Source organism: Rhinoraja longicauda, chromosome 12 (assembly GCF_053455715.1).
Source record: "Rhinoraja longicauda isolate Sanriku21f chromosome 12, sRhiLon1.1, whole genome shotgun sequence".
NCBI classification, from domain to species: Eukaryota; Metazoa; Chordata; class Chondrichthyes; order Rajiformes; family Arhynchobatidae; genus Rhinoraja; species Rhinoraja longicauda.
In genome coordinates, this window is record NC_135964.1 from 6,277,516 (window position 1) to 6,299,580 (window position 22,065).

General features: G+C 44.8%; 1 protein-coding gene across 3 annotated transcripts; it reads left to right on the plus strand.

Moving 5' to 3' along the window:
* The first annotated feature begins 12,173 nt into the window (after positions 1-12,173).
* smpx (small muscle protein X-linked) lies at positions 12,174-21,298 on the plus strand. Of its 3 annotated transcripts, none has more exons than XM_078408635.1 (4): positions 12,174-12,295; positions 14,358-14,419; positions 14,562-14,648; positions 20,669-21,298. In XM_078408635.1, exons 2-4 carry the CDS (start codon positions 14,384-14,386, stop codon positions 20,795-20,797), a joined length of 252 nt encoding a protein of 83 aa, XP_078264761.1. In that variant the 5' UTR covers positions 12,174-12,295; positions 14,358-14,383; the 3' UTR covers positions 20,798-21,298. The 3 variants fall into 3 exon arrangements, with proteins under 3 accessions (XP_078264761.1, XP_078264760.1, XP_078264759.1); XM_078408634.1 differs by lacking the exon at positions 12,174-12,295 and adding an exon at positions 12,864-12,965; XM_078408633.1 differs by lacking the exon at positions 12,174-12,295 and having other exon boundaries at positions 14,239-14,419.
* The last annotated feature ends 767 nt before the right edge of the window (positions 21,299-22,065 follow it).

Consider the following 22,065-nt stretch of genomic DNA (forward strand, 5'->3'; position numbering starts at 1 on the left):
CCCCGGGAAACAAGGACGGCGACAGAAGGGCCGGGCGGCGGCGGCGGACCTTCAGCGACGGGGCCGCCCCTTGAAGTCTGGACAACTAAAGCACACAATTAAATTGCCCTGGGCCCCTTTCCCCCCCAAACATATGTGTAATAAACACCATGTCGTCTCTGAATTGATTGCTGCATCGTAAAAATATCACCTGAGAATATGGAATGCATTTGACAAGGAATAGTGTTTCACAAATCTAAGAGGAAAGTGTTGTATAATTTGTGTAGGAAGGAACTGCAGATGCTGGTTTACACAGAAGATCGACACAAAGTGCTGGAGTAACTCAGCAGGACAGGCAGCATCTCTGGAGAGAGGGAATGGGTGATGTTTTGGGTCAAGATCCTTCAGTGGTTCAATGGCACCTTATCATCACATGTTCTGAGGTGGCAATGAAACGCTCTTCTGCATATAGTTCAGTATAAGTATTACTACAGTAAATCCTCGTTATTACGGACCTCATTATAACCGACCATCCCCATACTGAAACTTTCGTTTATTTGTTTGTTTGTTCCTGAACCACAGCCAAAACGGTACACGATAGTGCGACAATGTTAGGTCCACCTTACTCACCGTCGTCCCTTTGGTGCTAATGGAAGAAGTTTCAATGAAATCGGTGTTATATTTTACAAGTTATTCACATTTTAAAGTTTAAATCTATCTTCTAGGGGTGGGGGGAGGGAGGATAAGGGGGGTTGAGGGGGATGGAGTGGGGGTGAGGGGAGGGTGAGGGGAAGGGCGGTTGAAGGGGTGGGGGAAGAGAGGGTACTGCTCCAATGTAGGAGAGGTTTGGGCCCAACTTGGTGTTAATGGTTATAGTGGAAGGACCTATCGACCTTCACTGCCAGGCTGTGCTGCCAACCCCACCCTCGGCCTGCACTACCTCCCCAGAAGCCTGCAGGCCGGGCCTACTGCTGCCACCACACAGCTTCCTCGGCGGCTTCCAGACCATACCGCCACCGCCGACCCATACCTTCACCCGGGCAACCCATTGTGGAGATATTTTTATGATACAGAAATCAATTGTACTGTGTGTGTGTGTGTCTCTCTCCCTCACTCCCCTGACTCAAAGTCAAGGCTTCAAGGTCAGTTTATGTCACATGTACCAATTAAGGTACAGTTAAATTTGAGTTACCATACAGCCATACTAAGCGAAAAGCAACAAAACACACAGCCCCATAAAATAAAATTTAACATAAACATCCAGTCTGAAGAAGGGTCTCGACCCGAAACGTCACCCTTTCCTTCTCCAGAGATGCTGCCTGTCCCGCTGTTACCCCAGCATTTTGTGGTCTGTATAGTTCCCCCCCACCCCCCTCTCTGACTCTTAGTCCGAAGAAAAGTCTCAACCCGAAATGTCATCCACTCTCCCCCCCCCCCCCGAGATGTTGCTGAAAGCAACATTTACATTTTGCCGCTGTGCACTTCTATCAGTCCCTTCCCCGCCCTACTCATTCTCCCTTTGCAAACCCCAGCCTCTCCCCTGCAGAGTATAACCTTCTATTACATAATAGCATAAGCTATCCACTTGTTAGGTAGTCTTATGCCCAGCAAATGTCAGGCATTATATATCATATTGACAAAAGTATTAACAAAAGAAAAAGGAAGCCTGTTAGTTTATGCTCATTTATTATGTTTGGGAGTCAGAGTATTCAAGGCATCTGTGATCCTTCAAACTTCACCCAGCAAATAACTTGTTTATATTTAAGTTACTTCACCAAGCAGACCAAAGTACTGACTATAAACGGGCAGGATCATTTGATTATATCTCAGCAGTACAAAGGCACTCTGTGAATTACATAGTTCACCCAGGGATTTAACGCATTCCCAATCTCGTTGTACCCCTGGGTACAATGACAATAAAGATATATTGTATTGTATTATATTGTAATGTCAAAAATAAAAGAAAAATACCCTTTGCCTTGTAGAGAACAACGATATTTTAAGGTCTGAACAATGTAAAGAAAGGTGAAAATTGAAAAATAACTAATGATGGTACTTGTGATGTCCCATTTCCGTTTATAGAATTCCAGGAGGGATTTAACTCATTTCCATATAACACACTATTAACTAAGTTGAAGCTAGTGCTCGAGTTGCTTGTCATCTGCAGAAAGATGAACAATGTCGCAGCAGGTAGAACAGCTGCCTCTCAGCCAGTGACTCAGCTTCAATCCTGATCTTCAGCCAAGTCTGTGAGGAAGACACGCAGGTTAGTAGATTAAGTGTCCTCTGTGAGTTTTCCATAGGGTTTAAATGAGTGGAAGAATCTGTAGAGAGTTGAAGGGAATGAGCGGAGAATAAAATTGGGATTAGTGAGAATAGGCGCTTGATGGTCAGCAAGGACTCGATGTGTTGAACGGACTGTTCTTGTAGCGTATGCCTACATATTGCCTACCTGCCACACGTACTCTTACTTGAAACAGCCCCTCCTGGCAGGAATTTTACAAAGAGACTGCCTCTGAGCTGATCAGTGAGGCCCAAACAGTGCAATGTTTCGTTAGTTGGCAGTCCCACTGAAATGTGTTGACAGTTGGTTAAATCATAGCCTGGCAAAGCTGCCAAGTGTTGAATATGTGTTATTGTTCAAGCACATTAAAAACTAAAGTTCGGGCTAAGATCTTTTAATGTTTAGAAAAAATTATTAAAAACTAAAATATCTAAAAACTAAAATATCTAGATATCTAAAATATCTAAAACACTTAAAAACAATGAATTTCATCAAAGTACAAGGATGTCGAGGCATGGAAGTTAAAATACTAACTCAACATCCAGAGTTCTAGACCATTGATTCAGGGTTCAATTCCTTTGAGAGCAACATCATTCTAGTAATTGAATAAAAATCTGAACTGACAAACAAAAAATATTCCGATATTATTGTTTAAAAATAAACATCTGGTTTACCAATGACTTAGGGAAGGAGATCAGTTATCTTACTTCAGTGAGTTTAACTTTTATCTGGCACCTGGGTCTGCAGCAATTAGCGGGAGACTTATCGCCAGCATTGGCAGCTTCCACATCCCATGAACAGATATCCAAGTGAAATCAGAAACAGTAAATACTTATCTTCCTCATAGTTAGACACAAAATGCTGGAGTAACTCAGCAGGTCAGGCAGCATCTCTGAGAAAAAGAATAGGTGATGTTTTGGGTCGAGACCCTTCTTCAGACTAAAGTTGGAAGGGTCTTGGCACAAAACATTACCTATCCCTTTTCTCCAGAGATGCTGCCTGACCCGCTGAATTATTCTAGCATGTTGTGCCTATCTTCAGTGTAAATCAGCATCTGCAGTTCCTTCCTGCACTCTTCCTCATAGTTTTCTTCCTATTTGATACAAATGGAATTCAGCAGGCAGATTCCCCGGAGAAAGCACTGGGTAAAACATAACGTTCCCACACCATCACTTAACTCCACGAGGAACCAATTGTTTTGGGAAATTTCCAGTAAACAGCTTGATAATGCACATCCAGGCCCATGGAATTGCCCAAGTCAAGATATTTGACCGGCTTAGGAATTGGTTGAGAAGTGGGACACACACAACAGGGTTTACTGGTGGCTGTCAATTTGGCACAATGGTGTTCTGCACACGAAAATGTTGTAAATACTTACAAACATTTTTTCAATTACTTATTTGTTGGGATGGAGAGGCAACCGTCTACGTTAATGGAATGTTGGCCTTGCTGTCAGGGGAAGAAGTTAAGACAGTCCTTGGTTAGAGCGCATTGTGAGAACATGCGACTATGTCTCAGAGAGGAATCATTGGCCAAAAGAGAGTAAAAAAATAGATTTAGCAGGATGCTGCCTTGGGTTCAAGAGTTCAAAGATACTGCAAGTTATAAATTCATTTCCTGGATTTTTCAAAGCTACGGAATTTTCAATATATTAAGTAGAACTGATCTGGTAGATTGACCGAAACTATTTCAATTTGGTTAGGATGACTGTGATTAATGGACTTAGTCCAATAATTACATCTGGCAGTTCAGGAAAGAAAGTAGGAAATATTTCAGCCAATGTAGATTGTTAAAAAATGATGTTAGGTCATTTGTCACTCTTAAATCCATGATTAATATATCTTTGAATAATCTTAGATATTAGGATACTATTCAGATACTGAATAGTAAAAAAGACTCAGAGCCAAAACCTTACTCTGATTTCTCAGCACCTATGTTTGCATCTCATCTACATGAAAAGATGCCATTCAGCCCATCAGCCCATGCCAGCTCTCAGAAGACCAAGCCTATTCCGTTTTATTTTTATTTTCTGATGACCCTAGTATTTATTCTCCCTCACATGCCTGTGAATGTTCTTACTTTGATTCTTCTTGCCCACACCTACAGTATCTATCAGGTGGCACCGGCAATGGCTGCCTCACCAACAGTCTGTCTGTTCCTTCCTTCTGTTATTTTAGTGTGTGTTAAATGTATGTTTTAGTGTTCTTTATGTGGGGGGTGGGGGGGGGGAGAGGGAAACTTAAAAAAAAATCTCTTAACTCGACGGAGATACAATTTTTTCCCGTACCGTATCTCTGTCCGCTGCGGCCTAACATCGAGGAGCTGGCGGCCTCTTGCTGGACACCGACTTTGGAAGCTCCAGCTGCGGGTGCCTGCAGGACTTTACATCGTGGAGCTGAAGAACCCTGTTGGGGATCGACCTTGTAGCTCCAACTGCGGGAGTCTGCGGACTTTAACACCACGGAGCACGCGGTCTCTAGTTAGAGACCGACTTTGGGAGCTCCAAGCCACAGGAGCTTCAACGCCCCGACGCGGGAGCTTCGATTGCCCCGATGAGGGGGCTTTGATCGCCGGCTGCGGGAGCTTCGATTACCCTGACGGATGGTTCGACTGCCCCGACCGCGGGAGAATAAAGAGAGAAGAAGATTAGACTTTATTGCTTTCCATCACAGTGAGGAATGTGGGGAATCCGCTGTGGTGGATGTTTATGTTCACTTTTATGCAGTCGTGTGTTTTGTTGATTTGTTTTACTATGGCTGTATGGTAATTCGAATATCACTGTATCTTAATTGGTACACGTGACAATAAAAGACCATTGAAACCTTTGACCTTTGAAACCTACACTGAAAGGTGATTCGTAATAGCCAGTTAATCTCCCAACAGTAGTTGAAGATGTAGCTGTGATGGGTGATCTCGAGTAGAATTTACCAATACCTCTAATATTGAGCAAAAAACAAATTGCTGGAGGAACAGTCTGAAGAAGGGTCTCAACATGAAATGTCATCTATCCGTTCCCTCCACAGCCTGAGTTCCTCCAGCAATTTATTTTTTTGCTCAAGATTCCAGTCCCTTGTATCACCATCTATCAACCAGATGACTCCATGACATCACCACAACAACCCTGGCCTCCCCTTGTGACATTCATTTTGTTCAGTATATTTCTTCCCACCCTCTTTGCAACATTTAACTAGCTTGCTTTCCTACTTGTCACACTAAAGTGGGTGGTACCATCGGTAGTAAAGATGGTTATCAAAAATTAGAAAAGGCTCTTGATCATCTGGGCAAGTGGGCTGAGGAATGGCTAATGGAGTTCAATGTAGCGAAGTGTGAGGTGTTGCATTTTGGGAAGTGAAACAAGGGCTCTGGGAAGTGTTGTACAGCAATGGGCTCTTAGAGTGCAGGTACATAGTTCACTGAAAGTGGTGTCACAGGTACAGTGCCCTCCATAATGTTTGGGACAAAGACCCATCATTTATTTATTTGCCTCTGCACTCCACAATTTGAGATTTGTAATAGAGAAAAAAAAATCACATGTGGTTAAAGAGCACATTGTCAGATTTTATTAAAGGCCATTTTAATATATTTTGGTTTCACTATATAGAAATTATAGCTATGTTTATACATAGCCCCCTCATTTCAGGGCACCATAATGTTTGGAACACATGGCTTCACAGGCGTTTGTAATTGCTCAGGTGTGTTTAAATGCCTCTTTAATGCAGGTACAAGGGAGCTCTCAGCACCTAGTCTTTCCTCCAGTCTTTCCATCACTTTTGGAAACTTTTATTGCTGTTTATCAACATGAGGACCAAAGTTGTGCCAATGAAAGTAAAACAAGCCATTATGAGACTGAGAAACAAGAATAAAACTGTTAGAGACATCAGCCAAACCTTAGGCTTACCAAAATCAACTGTTTGGAACATCATTTAGAAGAAAGAGAGCACCGGTGAGCTTACTAATCGCAAAGGGACTGGCAGGCCAAGGAAGACCTCCACAGCTGATGACGAGTTCTGCTCAAGTTTAAACAATGCCTCAAAACTCATTGGCCGGCGGTTCATTCTACAGCAAGACAAAGATCCCAAACATACTGCTAAAGCACCAAAGGAGTTCTTCAAACCTAAAAAATGGTCAATTCTTGAGTGGCCAAGTCAATCACCCGATCTGAACCCAATTGAGCATGCCTTTTACATGCTGAAGAGAAACTGAAGGGGAGTAGCCCTCAAAACATGCATAAGCTAAAGATGACTTCAATACAGGCCGTGTGGAGCATCATCAGAGAAGACACCCAGCAACTGGTGATGTCCATGAATCGCAGACTTCAAGCAGTCATTGCATGCAAAGGATATGCAACAAAATACTAAACATGACTACTTTCATTTACGTGACATTACTGTGTCTCAAACATTATGGCGCCCTGAAATGGGGGGACTATGTATAAACACTGCTGTAATTTCTACATGTTGAAACCGAAATGTGTAAAAATGGCCTTTGTTAAAATCCGACAATGTGCACTTTAACCACATGTGATTTTTTCTATTACAACTGTCAAATTCTGGAGTACAGAGGCAAATAAATAAATGATAGGTCTTTGTCCCAAACATTATGGAGGGCACTGTAGATAAAGCAGTCAAGAATGCTTTTGAAACATTGGCTTTCATCAGTCAGGATCTTGAGGGTCAGAAGTTGTAGGTTGTTTGTGTTCGAAAAGAAACATAGAAAATAGAAACATAGAAAATAGATGCAAGAGTAGGCCACTCGGCCCTTCGAGCCAGCCATTCAATACGATCATGGTTGATCATCCAAAATCAGTACACCATTCCTGCTTTTTCCCCATATCCCTTGATTCCGTTAGCCCTAAGAGTTAAATCAAACTCTCTCTTGAAAACAAGTAGATAGGGTGAATGCGCAGAGTCTTTTTCAGAGTAGAGGAATCAAGAACTTTAGACATAGGTTAAAGATGAGCGGGGAAAGAGTTAATAGGAACCTACGGTGCAAGTTTTTCACTCATTGGATGGTACATATAAGGCACCACCTGCCAGAGGAGATAGTTGAGGCAGGTACTATAACAACATTTAGAAGTCATTTGGACAGGTACAGGGATAGGAAAGATTTAGAGAGATATGAGCCAAACACGGGTGGGTGGGATTAGCATAGATAGGGCATCTTGCTTGGTATGGACAAGTTGGGCCAAAGGGCTTGTTTCTGTGCCTCTGTTACAATTCTGCCAAAAAAATCTTTGACCTGATACATTAACTCTGTTTCTCTTTCCACAGATGCTGCCTGAGTTGCTGGGTGCTTCTAGAATTTTAGTTTAGTTTAGAGATACAGTGCGGAAATAAGCCCTTCGGCCCATCGAGTCTGCGCTGGCAAGCAATCCCTGCACACTTACACTATCCCACACACACTAGGGACAATTTACAAATGTACCAAGCCAATTAACGTACAAACTTGTGCCTCTTCGGAATATTTTGGAGAATTTTCTGTTTTAACTTTAGATTTCTAGTATCTGCAGTTTCACAAAATATAGCGTGTAGTTACTGCAGGTAAGCAGGTGGGCAAATGGAGTATTGACTTGTATTGTAAGGGGTGTGGTGTACCAGAGGAGGCTTGTTTCATTTAACCTTGTTGTTGGTGGTGCAACTACTGCAACCTGTGTTCAAATCTGATCACCATAAGTAAGAAATAATATATTTGCATTGGAAGGTAGACTCAAAATGCTGGAGTAACTCAGCGGGTCAGGCAGCATCTCTGGAGAGAAGGAATGGGTGACGATTCGGGTCGAGACCCTTCTTCCGACTGCATTGGATGTTCTGAAGAGATTTACAAGATTGACTCCGGTGATTGTGAATATATTTACTTTTGAAGAAAGATTGAGCAGATTGTGCCTTTCAGAAAGATGAGAATGGCATAGTAATTGAGTACTTTACGTCAGTCTTTACCAATAGACAATAGACAACAGACAATAGGTGCAGGAGGAGGTCATTCGGCCCTTCGAGCCAGCACCGCCATTCAATGTGATCATGGCTGATCATTCTCAATCAGTACCCCGTTCCTGCCTTCTCCCCATACCCCCTGACTCTGCTATCCTTAAGAGCTCTATATAGCTCTCTCTTGAATGCATTCAGAGAATTGGCCCCCACTGCCTTCTGAGGCAGAGAATTCCACAGATTCACAATTCTCTGACTGAAAAAGTTTTTCCTTATCTCAGTTCTAAATGGCCTACCCCTTATTCTTAAACTGTGGCCCCTTGTTTTGGTCTCCCCCAACATTGGGAACATGTTTCCTGCCTCTAACGTGTCCAACCCCTTAATAATCTTATACGTTTCGATAAGATCTCCTCTCATCCTTCTAAATACCAAGGAAGAAAGTGCAATCTCAGGAAAGGAATTCTGGACAGGCTAGATATTGATCAGGAAGAGTTGCATGAAAGGTTAGCTGCACTAACCTGATAAGTTACCTGGTCCAGGTGGAATTCCTCCTAGATGGCTGAGGGAAGTAAAAACGGCAGTTGTGAAAGCCCTGGTCATATGCTTCCAAATATTGAAGTTAGACACAAAATGCTGGAGTAACTCAACGGGACAGGCAGCATCTCTGGATAGAAGGAATGAGTGACATTTCAGGTCGAGACTGTTGTTCAGACTGTTGTACTTGATTCATGTATAACATTATCTGATTTAATTAGATAACACACAAAGACTTTTCAGTGCATCTTAGTGCATCCTAAACTAATACCAATATTTCAGTCCAGGATGCTGCAACATATCTATATACTAAAACTCTCGTTTGTTTGTTTGTTTGTTCCTGAACTACAGCCAAAACGGTGCACGATAGGACGACAATTTTAGGCCCACCTTACTCACCGTCGTCCCTTTGGTGCTAATGGAAGAAGTTTCTTTGAAATTGGTGTTATATTTTTTGTTATTCACATTTTAAAGTTTACATTTATCTCCTAGGGAGGGAGGGGGAGGTGGGTTGGTGCGAGGGAGGGGGGAGGAGTAGGTGCTGCACCAATGCAGAAGAGGTTTGGGCCCAACCGGTCCACTCGGTCTAGTGCCTAGATAACTTCCAGTTTACAGCATATATTGGGCACAGTGTGAGAGTCCACCGAGACAAAAGTCTGACTAGGGTGGAGAATTATATAATAATAATAATAATAATAATGCATTTTATTTATATAGCGCTTTTCATATACTCAAAGACGCTTTACAGAGATTTTGAGAACATAAGTAAATGAATAAATAGATAAATAAGTAAATAAATAAATGAACAGAGAAAGGAGACAGAAGGTGAGGTGACCTTCAGTGGTTGAAGGAAGTACTGAACAGGTGAGACTTCAGCGATGTTTTGAATGTGGTGAGTGTGGGGGAGTCTCTAACGGTTGTTGGTAATCACATTCATTCCACTCACACACATTGTTAATACAGATGTTCAGTACAGTCTTTCATTGGGAGGGCACTCAGAGACCTAAGTGGGCTTCCTTCTCTGCTATGACCATGTTCCTAAGTTATAGGAGCAGAATTAGGCCATTCAGCCCATCAGGTCTACTCCGCCATTCAATCATGGCTGAAAAATCTTTCACTCTCAAACCAGTTTTCCTGCCTTGTCCCCATAACCCCTGACACCCGTACTAATCAAGAATCTGTCCATCTCCGCCTCAATTGACGGCCTCCACAGCCATCTGTGGCCACGAATTCCACAGATTCACCATCCTCTGACTAAAGAAATTCCTCCTCATCTCTTTTCAAATGGTACATCCTTTACTCTGAGGCTCTGGCCTCTGGTCCGAGACTGTCCCACTAGTGGAAACATCCTCTCCACATCCACTCTATCCAGGCCTTTCATTTTTTGGTAAGTTTCAATGAGGTCGTCCCCCTCATCCTTCTAAACTCCAGCAGGTACAGAGCCAGTGCCATCAAACGCTCATCATATGTTAACCCACTCATTCCTGGGATAATTCTCGCAAACCTCTGGACCCTCTCCAACGCCAGCACATCCTTCCTCAGATATGGAGCCCAAAACTACTCACAATACTCTAAATGCAGTCTGAGCAGTACCTTATACACCTGCGCTCGGTCCACATTGGCCAAACTGATCTCCCGGTGGCCGAGCACTTCAACTTCCCCTCCCATTCCCAGTCTGACAATTCTGTCATGGGCCTCCTCCAGTGTCACAGTGAGGCCCACCGGAAATTGGAGGAACAGCACCTCATATTTCGCCTGGGCAGCTTGCAGCCCAGTGGTATGAACATCGACTTCTCCAACTTTAGATAGTTCCTCTGTCCCTCTCTTCCCCTCCTCCTTCCCAGATCTCCCTCTATCTTCCTATCTCCACCTATATCCTTCCTTTGTCCCGCCCCCCCCTGACATCAGTCTGAAGAAGGGTCTCGACCCGAAACGTCACCCATTCCTTCTCGCCTGAGATGCTGCCTGACCTGCTGAGTTACTCCAGCATTTTGTGAATAAATACCTTCGATTTGTACCAGCATCTGCAGCTATTGTCTTATAGTACCTTATAAAGCCTCGGCATCACATCCCTGTTTTTGTATTCTAGTCCTAACCATTCTTGTGATCAAATACTCTTGCGCTTTTGATTTTTTTCGTCGCTATCAATAATTCTTAATAACCAATTAATCTACTAGCACATCATTGGGAGTGGCAAGGATCCGGAACAAGTGGCAGAAATGCACACAGCCACAGGGAGAACATGCAAACTCCACACAGTTAGCACCCAAGGTTAGAATTGAACTCAGGTCCATGGAGCTGTGGAGAAACAATCCCAACTATTCAGCCACTATGTAACCCTGGATCTGTACTCCAGAATCATTTCCATTTTGGAAATTCGTTGCCAGTGGAATGTTAATTATTTAGTTAAGGAACTAAATAAATAAATCTAATTGCTATTTACTCCTTCTGAAAATGAGTCTGGAGATGACAAGTTATTATCTTTGATGATAGCACTGAAGGCGTGAATTCACTGATTGTGGAATTAAAACTGCTTACAAAATCCAGTCTCCAATCAGCAAATATGTGGGGTCCAAATTCCAAATACTAATTATGAAAAAGGTTTTTTTTCTTATCTGCAAGTGAATTCATATTTTTTAGAATATGTATAAGCAGAATTGTGTATTTAAGTTTTGATTAAGAGGTGTTGGTTTTTTTGCATTGTGCGAATATAATTTCATAAATTACATGTCATTACAAGGCTACTTGTCTAAATTACAGATGTATAACTTGATGATTTAGTAAACCTGCCGCCCCGCGTCAAATGCGGTGATGTGTCAATAATTTGAGGGCGTCTTTCACTCAAAGTTAGCTTAGGTTGCACGTATAGGTTCCAGAAACTCTGGTTGCGTTTGCCAGTCATGACAATAACCTTGACATCAGGTCAGAGCGATATTCTGTTGAGATCTATTTGCTGAGCGCTTTCTGAATAATTGAATTAACGATTCAAGAAATGCTTCACGTGTAGTTTTTGATCATGTGCCTTTAGAATGACCTGATCCATAGTTTTTAATGTTGGAATCGCATCATTTATAGTTGTGTAGATGTAAACAGGAATTATATGTTATGTTTGAATACATGTTGGCCAAAGCATTCCTGATGTGAAATAAAGCAGTCCGAGGTCAGGCTGGAATGCAAAGTCGGGAGATTGTTACCGAATACCCCAGGTTAAATAGCCGGGGTCCGAGAGAGTGCAATTTGTTTCCTCTGTGCCCTGGTTCGGGAGGGTGCGAGCCATTCGCGGCTGACCCTCCCAGTTAAAAGGGCAGATACTAACATGGAAAAAGCAGCTTCTGCCCGGCAGCCGCTATTTTTAGTTGGAACAACTGTCAGCCGCGTCAGGGATCTCTTCGCTCGTTGCTTCCAAGCTGGACTGATATCAGCACAGCACCCGGCTCCCACTCGACTTGAGCCTGTCCAAAAACACCTCGGGGTCTTTCATTCCCAACTCCAACTGCGCCCAGCATTCCACCTGTTGGGTTCGGGATAACAAGCTGGAAAAAAACCCCCCCACCCCTGCACACTTGTCAACCAGGTAAGTTTCTGTAAACTTTGAAAGACATTCTGCTGCCGGGGGCCAGTGGTGCATCTTTGAGTGGATTTGATGGGCATTGAGTCGGGCTGTTGACCTGTTTGCTGGTCGGGCGCGTTAGAAAGGGAGGCCGACCGACTGTCAAACGACACACGGAGACAGTGATCAGGACACTGGGCGAAATGCCGACGTGCCCGGGGGGTGGGGGGGGGGGGGGGGGGGGGGGTGGTGGTGGGGGAGAGTCCCTCTCGGTAGCTCTGGCGTGGTGTGACTTTGTTGGGCTGACTTGTCTGTCCGCTCAACCTGCGCCAGCTTCAGTCCGGTGACTTTGACGCGCGGATCCCAAAAAACCCGAGTGACCTTTCCACAGCCTGGCCCGCCTTCACACACACACACACACACAGTGACTCATCCGGATGCAATCCACAGCGCAGTCCAATACTGCATCTGAGGATGTGGAGCATCGCCCACTCCACAAGTCTGAAGAAGGGTCTCGACCCGAAACGCCACCCCATTCCTTCTCTCCAGAGATGCTGCCTGTCCCGCTGAGCATGTTGTGTCTATCTCCTGTATCACCCAGCATCTGCGGTTCCTCCCCACCCCCCACACACACAGTCACCTCTCCAAGACCACCTCTCTGTTTGGTGGACGCAGCGGCTTGAGATGGGCCAGGGTATGAACACACTTATTAATTACGCGTATCATCCAAGGCCTTCTGCACGACATTAAAGTTTGGCAGCAAAGTTATCCTTGCAGCCACAGCCTCACCCCGCGTTGTGAATTGAAACCATTTCACGAAGTTTGCCCATTGTAGTGCTTTAAAAAAAAAGAAGCCTATTTCCATGTTTGGAAGAACTAAATAATTTCAACCAGCTTCATGTGAGCACAACACTATTCCACCCCCTCACCTGCCCGACACTTGAACACTGACATCCAACGATTGTCGGGTGTGAACTGCCCGTTTGTTACGCTGCTGTTTGTTACAAGACTCCGAGACTAAAAAGTTACTGACATCCAACCGATATTGAAGGTATTTGTTTCACAAAATGCTGGAGTAACTCAGCGGGTCAGGCAGCATCTCAGGAGAGAAGGAATGGGTGAGATACTCCAGCATTTTGTGAAATAAATACCTTCGAGTTGTACCAGCATCTGCAGTTATTTTCTTACGCCGACCGATATTGGATGTGTTTTAGACAATAGGTGCAGGAGGAGGCCATTCGGCCCTTCGAGCCAGCACCGCCATTCAATGTGATCATGGCTGATCATTCTCAATCAGTACCCCGTTCCTGCCTTCTCCCCATACCCCCTGACTCCACTATCCTTAAGAGCTCCATCTAGCTCTCTCTTGAATGCATTCGGAGAATTGGCCTCCACTGCCTTCTGAGGCAGAGAATTCCACAGATTTACAACTCTCTGACTGAAAAAGTTGTTCCTCATCTCAGTTCTAAATGGCCTACCCCTTATTCTTAAACTGTGGCCCCTGGTTCTGGACTCCCCCAACATTGGGAACATGTTTCCTGCCTCTAACGTGTCCAACCCCTTAATAATCTTTAATATCTCCTCTCATCCTTCTAAATTCCAGTGTATACAAGCCTAGTCGCTCCAGTCTTGTTTTGTTACGTTTTGTTACGTTTCTATTTATTACAACTCTCCCAGTTCTGAAAGAGCTCCTGACGTACGCTCTGCCTCACGCAGCGGCCAGGAGGGACCTCGGCGTTTCAGTTCTCCTTCGTTGCTGTCATTGTTTTGGATGAACCAAAACTTTCTTCAAGTGTCCTCCGTCCGAGCCGCGAACGCCCCTTTCTTTCATCGGATTGGATCAGGAACATAATTTCGACGTCTATGAAAGATTCAGCTGGGTCTCGTTGAACAGAGGATCAAATGTTCATGGCTTGTGTCTCACTATGAGAGGTATCCAGGCAACACTGAAAGGAACACTGAAAGAGTATCTGCAGCCAGGTCACCTGTAATGCTGCAGCAATTGCGGCCTTTCCAGCTCTCCAACAGTTCGGCTCCTTGTCTATATTCTGAATGTTTGGATTTAATTGTCTTTTCTCGTTTCCAGCGGGAAACCAGGACTCTCTCTACAAAATGTCTAAACGAAGTTCCAACGTCAAATCTATTCAGGTGAGACGGACAAAACTTGGCTGGGTGTAAATAAACAGTGACTCGGTGACATCCGAAGCCGAATGCGATCAGCAGTCACGACGCGCTGTCGCGGTTGCCAGTGAACGCGCTTAACCGCTTGCTTTCTCTGAAATAATTGCAGGCCAACATAAACATACCCATGGGTGCCTTGCTGCCCGGAGCGGGACATCCCAGCAAAAGAAAAGAATGTGCAATAGATGCCGACGAGGTAAGAGAGGACGCGAGTGGCAGCGATGCAATGTAATAACGCGGACACAGCGCATTTCAGGGCATCTTAGACACCGCCAGTTGTTGCTTTTAGAAACATAGTCCCTGTTCACATTTGGCAAAATGAACAGCACTTTCCACAAGAACGATATCAGTGGTGGGTACGCTATTGGAGGAGATGCTGAGAGAAAGGTAAGAACACATTAAGGGTAGTGCCTTTATTCACAAAGTGCTGGAGTAACTCAGCAGGTCGGGCAGCATCTCGGGAGAGAAGGGTGACGTTTCGGGTCGAGACCCTTCTTCAGAGTAGTGCCATTGTGGGCGCGACATGGTGCCTCGCCAATATGTCCAGAATTTTGAAGAACTGACCAAGCCAAGGTACCACATGATAAGCTGGTCTGGAAAATCAGGTGACATGAGATCCAAGGTAGGCTAGCTTATTGGGCTTATAACAACCAGAACAATGGGTCACCGTTTAAGGATAAGGGGGAAGTCTTTTAGGACCGAGATGAGAAAGGTTTTTTTCACACAGAGTGGTGAATCTGTGGAATTCTCTGCCACAGAAGGTAGTTGAGGCCAGTTCATTGGCTATATTTAAGAGGGAGTTAGATGTGGCCCTTGTGGCTAAAGGGATCAGGGGGTATGGAGAGAAGGCAAGTACAGGATACTGAATTGGATGATCAGCCATGATCATATTGAATGAAGGTGCAGGCTCGAAGGGCCGAATGGCCTACTCCTGCACCTATTTTCTATGTTTCTATAATTGGCTTGAATGTTGGAGACTGTGGGCGGTGTAAGAGGTTTGCTATTCAAACTGGAGTTCCTGTAACAAATGTTGTACTAGGTTATTCGTTCTGGATCCACTGTAACAAATATTGTACCAAATGATCGGTGCTGAGTCCACAATGATTTGGATGCGAATGCAAGTGGAATGTTTTGCAAGTGGATATTGTGGTGATGTTTGCATGTTTGCCCTGCTCAGTCAGGGTATTGAGTACAAGAGGTGGGACATCGTGTTGCAGCTGTACGTGATATTGGTAAGGTCACAGTTGGAGTACTATGTACAGCTATGGGAAGGGTGCCATTAAAGTGGAACGGGTGAACAAAGTGAATGTTTCCCGGTCTCAAGTGAACAAGTTATAAAAAGAGGCTGGATCGGCTGGGTCATTTTCCCTTGGAGTGTAGGAGGCTCAAGGGTGGCCTTATAAAGTTAGGTTTCTAAACAACCACCGTCTTCCTCCAGGGTTGGTGAGTTCAATAATAGAGGGCATAGGTTTGAGGAGAGAAGGGAATGATTTAAACGGGACCTCAGGGACAACTAATTCACAAAGAGAGTGAAGTGTACCTTGAATGTGCTGCCAAAGAAAATAGGAGACACGAGACCAAGTGGACCCGTTGGTCCCAAACCTCTCCTGCATTGGTGTAGCACCCTCTCCTCCTCCCTTCCCATCCCCCCACTCCCCGCCCCTCCCCTGCCCCTCCTTCCATCCCCTCCTCTCCCACTCCCTCTCCCTCCCTCCACCCCTTCCCCTCCCCCCACTCTATCCCCCTCAACTCCCCTTATCCTCCCTCCTCCCCCTCCCTCCCCCCCTCCCTCCCTAGGAGATAGACTTAAACTTTAAAATATGAATAACTTAAAAAATATAACACCGATTTCAATGAAACTTTTTCCATTAGCACCAAAGGGATGATGGTGAGTAAGGTGGGCCTAAAATGGTTGCGCTATCGTGTACCGTTTTGGCTGTAGTTCAGGAACAAACAAACAAACAAACGAGAGTTTTAGTATATAGATGGGTACATGGATAGGAAATATTTGGACGCATAAGCATCAAGTGAGGAAAGTGAGACTAGTTCGGTTCGGTAATGTTGGGCACGGACAACTAGGGCCAAAGGGCCTGTGGCCACGATGTATAGCTTTACAAGTCCGTGACACAACATTCATGGTCAGTGATGTTGGTAGAGTGTTAAATATTACTTGGGACACCTGACAGAATTCCAACAGCTGATAGAGCTGCTGTCTCACAGCACCAGAGATCTGGGTTCAATCCTGACCTTGGGTGCTGTCTGTGTGAAGTTTACATGTTCTTTCTTTGAGCAGCAACATTTCCTTTGGGTGCTCCAGTTTCCTCCCACATCCCAAAGACATGTGAGTTTCAAGGTTAATTGGCATCTGTAAAATGACCCCCTACGTGTAGGTAGTGGATGAGAAAGTGGGACAACAGGACTAGTGTGAATGGGTAATCGATGGCCGGCTCGAGCTCAGTGGGCCGAAGGTTTCCTTGTTGTCTCTCTAAAACTAAAGTAAATACCAAAGAATACTCTTCACCATGTTATAGGAAATATGTTGTCAAGTGGAAAGGGTGATGATGAAGATGATACTTTGTCACTTGTACCTAGTTGGAGTACTATGTACAGCCATGGAAAGGGTGCCATTAAAGTGGAAAGGGTGAACATAGTGAATGTTTCCCGGTCTCAAGTGAACAAGTTATAAAAAGAGGCTGGATCATTTTTCCTTCGAGTGTAGGAGGCTCAAGGGTGGCCTTATAAAGTTAGGTTTCTAAACAACCACCGTCTTCCTCCAAGGTTGGTGAGCTCAATAACAGAGGGCATAGGTTTAAGGAGAGAAGGGAATGATTTAAACAGGACCTCAGGGACAACTAATTCTCACAGAGGGTGAGGTGTACCTTGAATGTGCTGCCAAAGAAAATAGTAGACACGAGACCAAGTGGACCAAGTTGGGCCCAAACCTCTCTGTGAAATCTTTTGTTTTTGCACAGAAAGTACACAAGTCACCACAAGGGCGGCGACAATGTTACAAAAAGTACTCATCCCTTCTTCGTCCCCCCCCACTGAGATCCCTTTGGTACTCACCAACCCCCCCCCCACGCCAGGTCTCCCTTAGTTTAGTTTAGTTTGGAGAGACAGTGCAGAAACAAGCCCTTCGGCCCACCGACCAGAAATTCCCGCACACTAACACCATTCTACACACACGATGAACAATTTACATTTATACCAAGCCAATTAACCTACAAATCTGTACGTCTTTGGAGTGTGGGAGGAAATCGGAGCTCCTGGAGAAAACCGGTGGGTTTCGGGAAGAACGCACAAACTCCGTACAGACAGCACCGTAGTCAGGATCGAAAACCCGGGTCTCTGACGCAGTAAGGCAGGAAATCCATCGCTGCGCCACCGTACCGCTTAAAGGGTGGTGGGTGTATTGGCCGTGCTGGAGGGAGTTGAGGCAAGTATTATTGCAATGTTTAAGAAACATTTAGACAGGTACATGTGTAGGACAGGTTTTGGGGGATATGGGCCAAGTGCAGGCAGGTGGGACTAGTGTATATGGGAGATGTTGACTGGTGTGGGCAATGTGGGCAAAAGTACCTGTTTCCATGCTGTGAGACGAAATAACTCTAAGTAGATGTGAGGCATCAGTTTCACATTGGAATGATAACCAGTTTTGGTGCTCTTTACGGCACATGCCAGGATTATCTACAGATACAAACATAGAAAATAGGTGCAGGAGTAGGCCATTCGGCCCTTCGAGCCAGCAGCGCCATTCAATAGGATCATGGCTGATCATCCAGAATCAGTACCCCATTCCTGATTTTTCCCCTTATCCCTTGATTCTGTTAGCCCTAAGAGCTATATCCAACTCTCTCTTGAATACATCCAGTGAATTGGCCTCCACTGCCTTCTGAGTTTTTCCTCATCTCAGTCCTAAATGGCCTACCCCTTATTCTTAAACTGTGACCCCTGGTTCTGGACTCTCCCAACATCCCAACATCGGGAAATTTTTTCCTGCATCTAGCCTGTCCAATCCCTTAAGAATTTTGTATGTTTCTATAAGATCCCCTCTCATCCTTTTAAATTCCAGCAAATATAAGCCCAGTCGATCCATTCTTTCATCATATGTCAGTCCGGCCATCCCGGGAATTAACGTGGTGAACCTACGCTGCACTCCCTCAATAGCAAGAATGTCCTTCCTCAAATTAGGAGTCCAAAGCTGCACACGATATTCCAGGTGCAGTCTCACCTGCAGTAGGACCTCCTTGCTCCAATACTCAAATCCTCTCGCCAACATGCCATCTACTTTCTTCATTGCCTGCTGTGCCTGCATGCTTACTTTCAGTGACTGGTGTGCAAGGACACCCAGGTCTCGTTGCACCTCCCCTTTTCCTAATCTGACACCATTCAGATAAGAATCAGCCTTCTCGTTCTTGCCACCGAAGTGGATAACCTCACATTTATCCTCATTATATTGTATCTTCCATGCATCTGCCTACTGCCCCAAACTATCCAAGTCACCCTGCAGCCTCATAGAATCCTCCTCGCAGCTCACACTGCCACCCAGCTTTGTGTCATCTGCAAATATTAGGATGTTAGGCAAGGAATAAGTGTTGACCATATCATTTTTGGAAAACTCGCTTTCTCTGCATTGAAATAATGCTGAGGGACATTGTTTCAATGAAAGCACCAGATATTTTTAAACAATGCAGACTTGCCACAAAAGTGTAGATTTTGTGCTCAAAACCTGTGTCTCTGGGGCAGATTTGATGCCAGGGCCTTCCGATCGGAAGGTAAGGTTCCACGGTTTCATTCATGGCCCACACCTCTCCAGATTTCCAACTGCTATCCCAAGGTATCACAAAATGCTGGAGTAACTCAGCAGGTCAGGCAGCATCTAGGAGAGAGGGAATGGGCGACGTTTCGGGTCGAGACCCTTCTTCAGACTGATGAAGGGTCTCGACCCGAAACGTCACCCACTCCCTCTCTCCTGAGATGCTGCCTGACCTGCTGAGTTACTCCAGCATTTTGTGATACCTTCGATTTGTACCAGCATCGGTAGTTATTTTCCAACACAACTGCTAACCCACATCCCTTTCATTCGGCTGCAAGAATGCTACCAATCAGCCCACGTTGTTATCTGGCCAAGAGAGTGGCTAATGTGTGAGGAAAAGGTCTTAATTGACCTGTTGTTGAAAGATTGGAGCGACTAGGCTTGTATACACTGGAATTTAGAAGGATGAGAGGAGATCTAATCGAAACGTATAAGATTATTAAGGGGTTGGACACGTTAGAGGCAGGAAACATGTTCCCAATGTTGAGGGAGTCCAGAACAAGGGGCCACAGTTTAAGAATAAGGGGTAGGCCATTTAGAACTGAGATGAGGAACAACGTTTTCAGTCAGAGAGTTGTAAATCTGTGGAATTCTCTGCCTCAGAAGGCAGTGGAGGCCAATTCTCCGAATGCATTCAAGAGAGAGCTGGATAGAGCTCTTAAGGATAGCGGAGTCAGGGGGTATGGGGAGAAGGCAGAAACAGGGTACTGATTGAAAATGATCAGCCATGATCACATTGAATGGCAGAGCTGGCTCGAAGGGCCGAATGGCCTCCTCCTGCACCTATCGTCTATAGTCTTTCCAGGTGAGACAGAGGTTCACCTGCACTTCCTCCAACCTCATCTATTGCATCCGCTGCTCCAGATGTCAACTTATTTACATCGGCGAAACCAGGCACAGGCTCGGCGATCGCTTCGCTCAACACCTGCGCTCGGTCCGCGTTGGCCAAACTGGTCTCCCGGTGGCCGAGCACTTTAACTCCCCCTCCCATTCCCAGTCTGACCTTTCTGTCATGGGCCTCCTCCAGTGCCATAGTGAGGCCCACCGGAAATTGGAGGAGCAGCACCTCATATTTCGCCTGGGTAGCTTGCAGCCCAGTGGTATGAACATCGACTTCCCCAACTTTAGATAGTTCCTCTGTCCCTCTCTTCCCCTCCCCTTCCCAGATCTCCCACTGTCTTCCTGTCTCCACCTATATCCTTCCTTTGTCCCCCCCCCCCCCCCCCGACATCAGTCTGAAGAAGGGTCTCGACCCGAAATGTCACCCATTCCTTCTCTCCTGAGATGCTGCCTGAGTTACTCCAGCATTTTGTGAATAAATACCTTCGATTCGTACCAGCATCTGCAGTTATTTTCTTATTCTTTTCTGGTGATTAGTAATTGATTTTGGTTTAATACAGGGGACATGCAATAAATCAGATGAGAAGAAAGAGTTGGCTGGAGCAGTGAAGTTACCAGGACCGACCGTCAACCTCAAGCAGCTTCAGGATGCCAAGAGTGAGCTCAAATTTGTCCGCAAGGTCGAGTAAAAGAACCTGCGCTTGGCATGGGGAACAGCAACTATTCCCATGTACTTTTCCACTTTGTGCCATCTCTGCCCACACAGAATGGCATTGGGACTGCTCACATGCCCCAAGGTTTTATACAGGCTTCAGTAGAATAAACCAATGATTTATGCAAGGCCCACCCTTCACCACTATTGCCTCCAATACTGTAAAATGAGTGTTCCTATGCATACTGACCTCCTTCCTCAAGAATGTGATTATGACATTTATTGTGAAATAATGAAAAATTATTAAGCCCGTAGACATGTTAAATTCAGATGATAAATTACTTTAAAATTATAATATGCAGATTTTAGGCAAATACTGTACTTGTTTTAAATAATAATGCTATCTCCAGGTGTAGTTACAGCACAAGATAGTAGAGCATATTGAGTTTCGGATTAAATCTTTGTTCCCTACTAGGTTCTTCATCGCAAGTCTACTTAACAGCAATAAACAATGTACCTCAAGTCTGTGTCATGCTTCCATGAGCATTTGTTTCTTTGCTTTGAGTGAATACGCAGTCTGTCTCAATAACCATAATAATAAGTAAATAGTTATTGAGACAGATTGTTTCGTTTCGTAATAATTGTGAAATCTATTTAAGATCATCAACTGTTATATTAATCGTAAAATAGCCAGCCCAATCCCTCAGACCGTTACCAACTGAGCAGCAGTGAGTTTCCAAGTGCTAATAAAGACTGCAGGCCTGATTCTAACATGGAGGTAGAGTCGAGCCGAGTGAAAGTGATCCGACCTGCTGTTCACTGGTCCTAACGCCGGCTAGTCCTGCAACAGTGGCGGAACAGGGGTGACACAGATTGAAGAGCTCCAGCACGTGTTTCCTCTGGGTGCTCCTGTTCTCACCCACCTTCCAAAGACATGCAGGTTAATTGGCCTCTATAAATTGCCCCCAGTGTGGAGGGAGTGCACGCACCGTCCGGCGCGGCCTGGAACGTGGCAACTTCAACAGCCTGACCGCGGGAGAAGACGGCAGGGGAAGAGAAAAGACATTCTGGCCTTCCATCACAGTGAGGAGGTGACTGGAGGAGACTCACTGTGATGGATGTTTTTTTTTGTTTGTTTCGTGTTGGTTTGTGATTGTGTGTGTTATTTCTTATTTTTATTGCTCTTATTGTTGGACTGTGGGTGACGAAATCTCGTCCAAAAGACTTGTTTTTTTTTGGATGACAATAAAGGTTATTCTGATTCTGATTCTTCTGAAAAGTGGGATTACAAAGCACTTGTGTGAA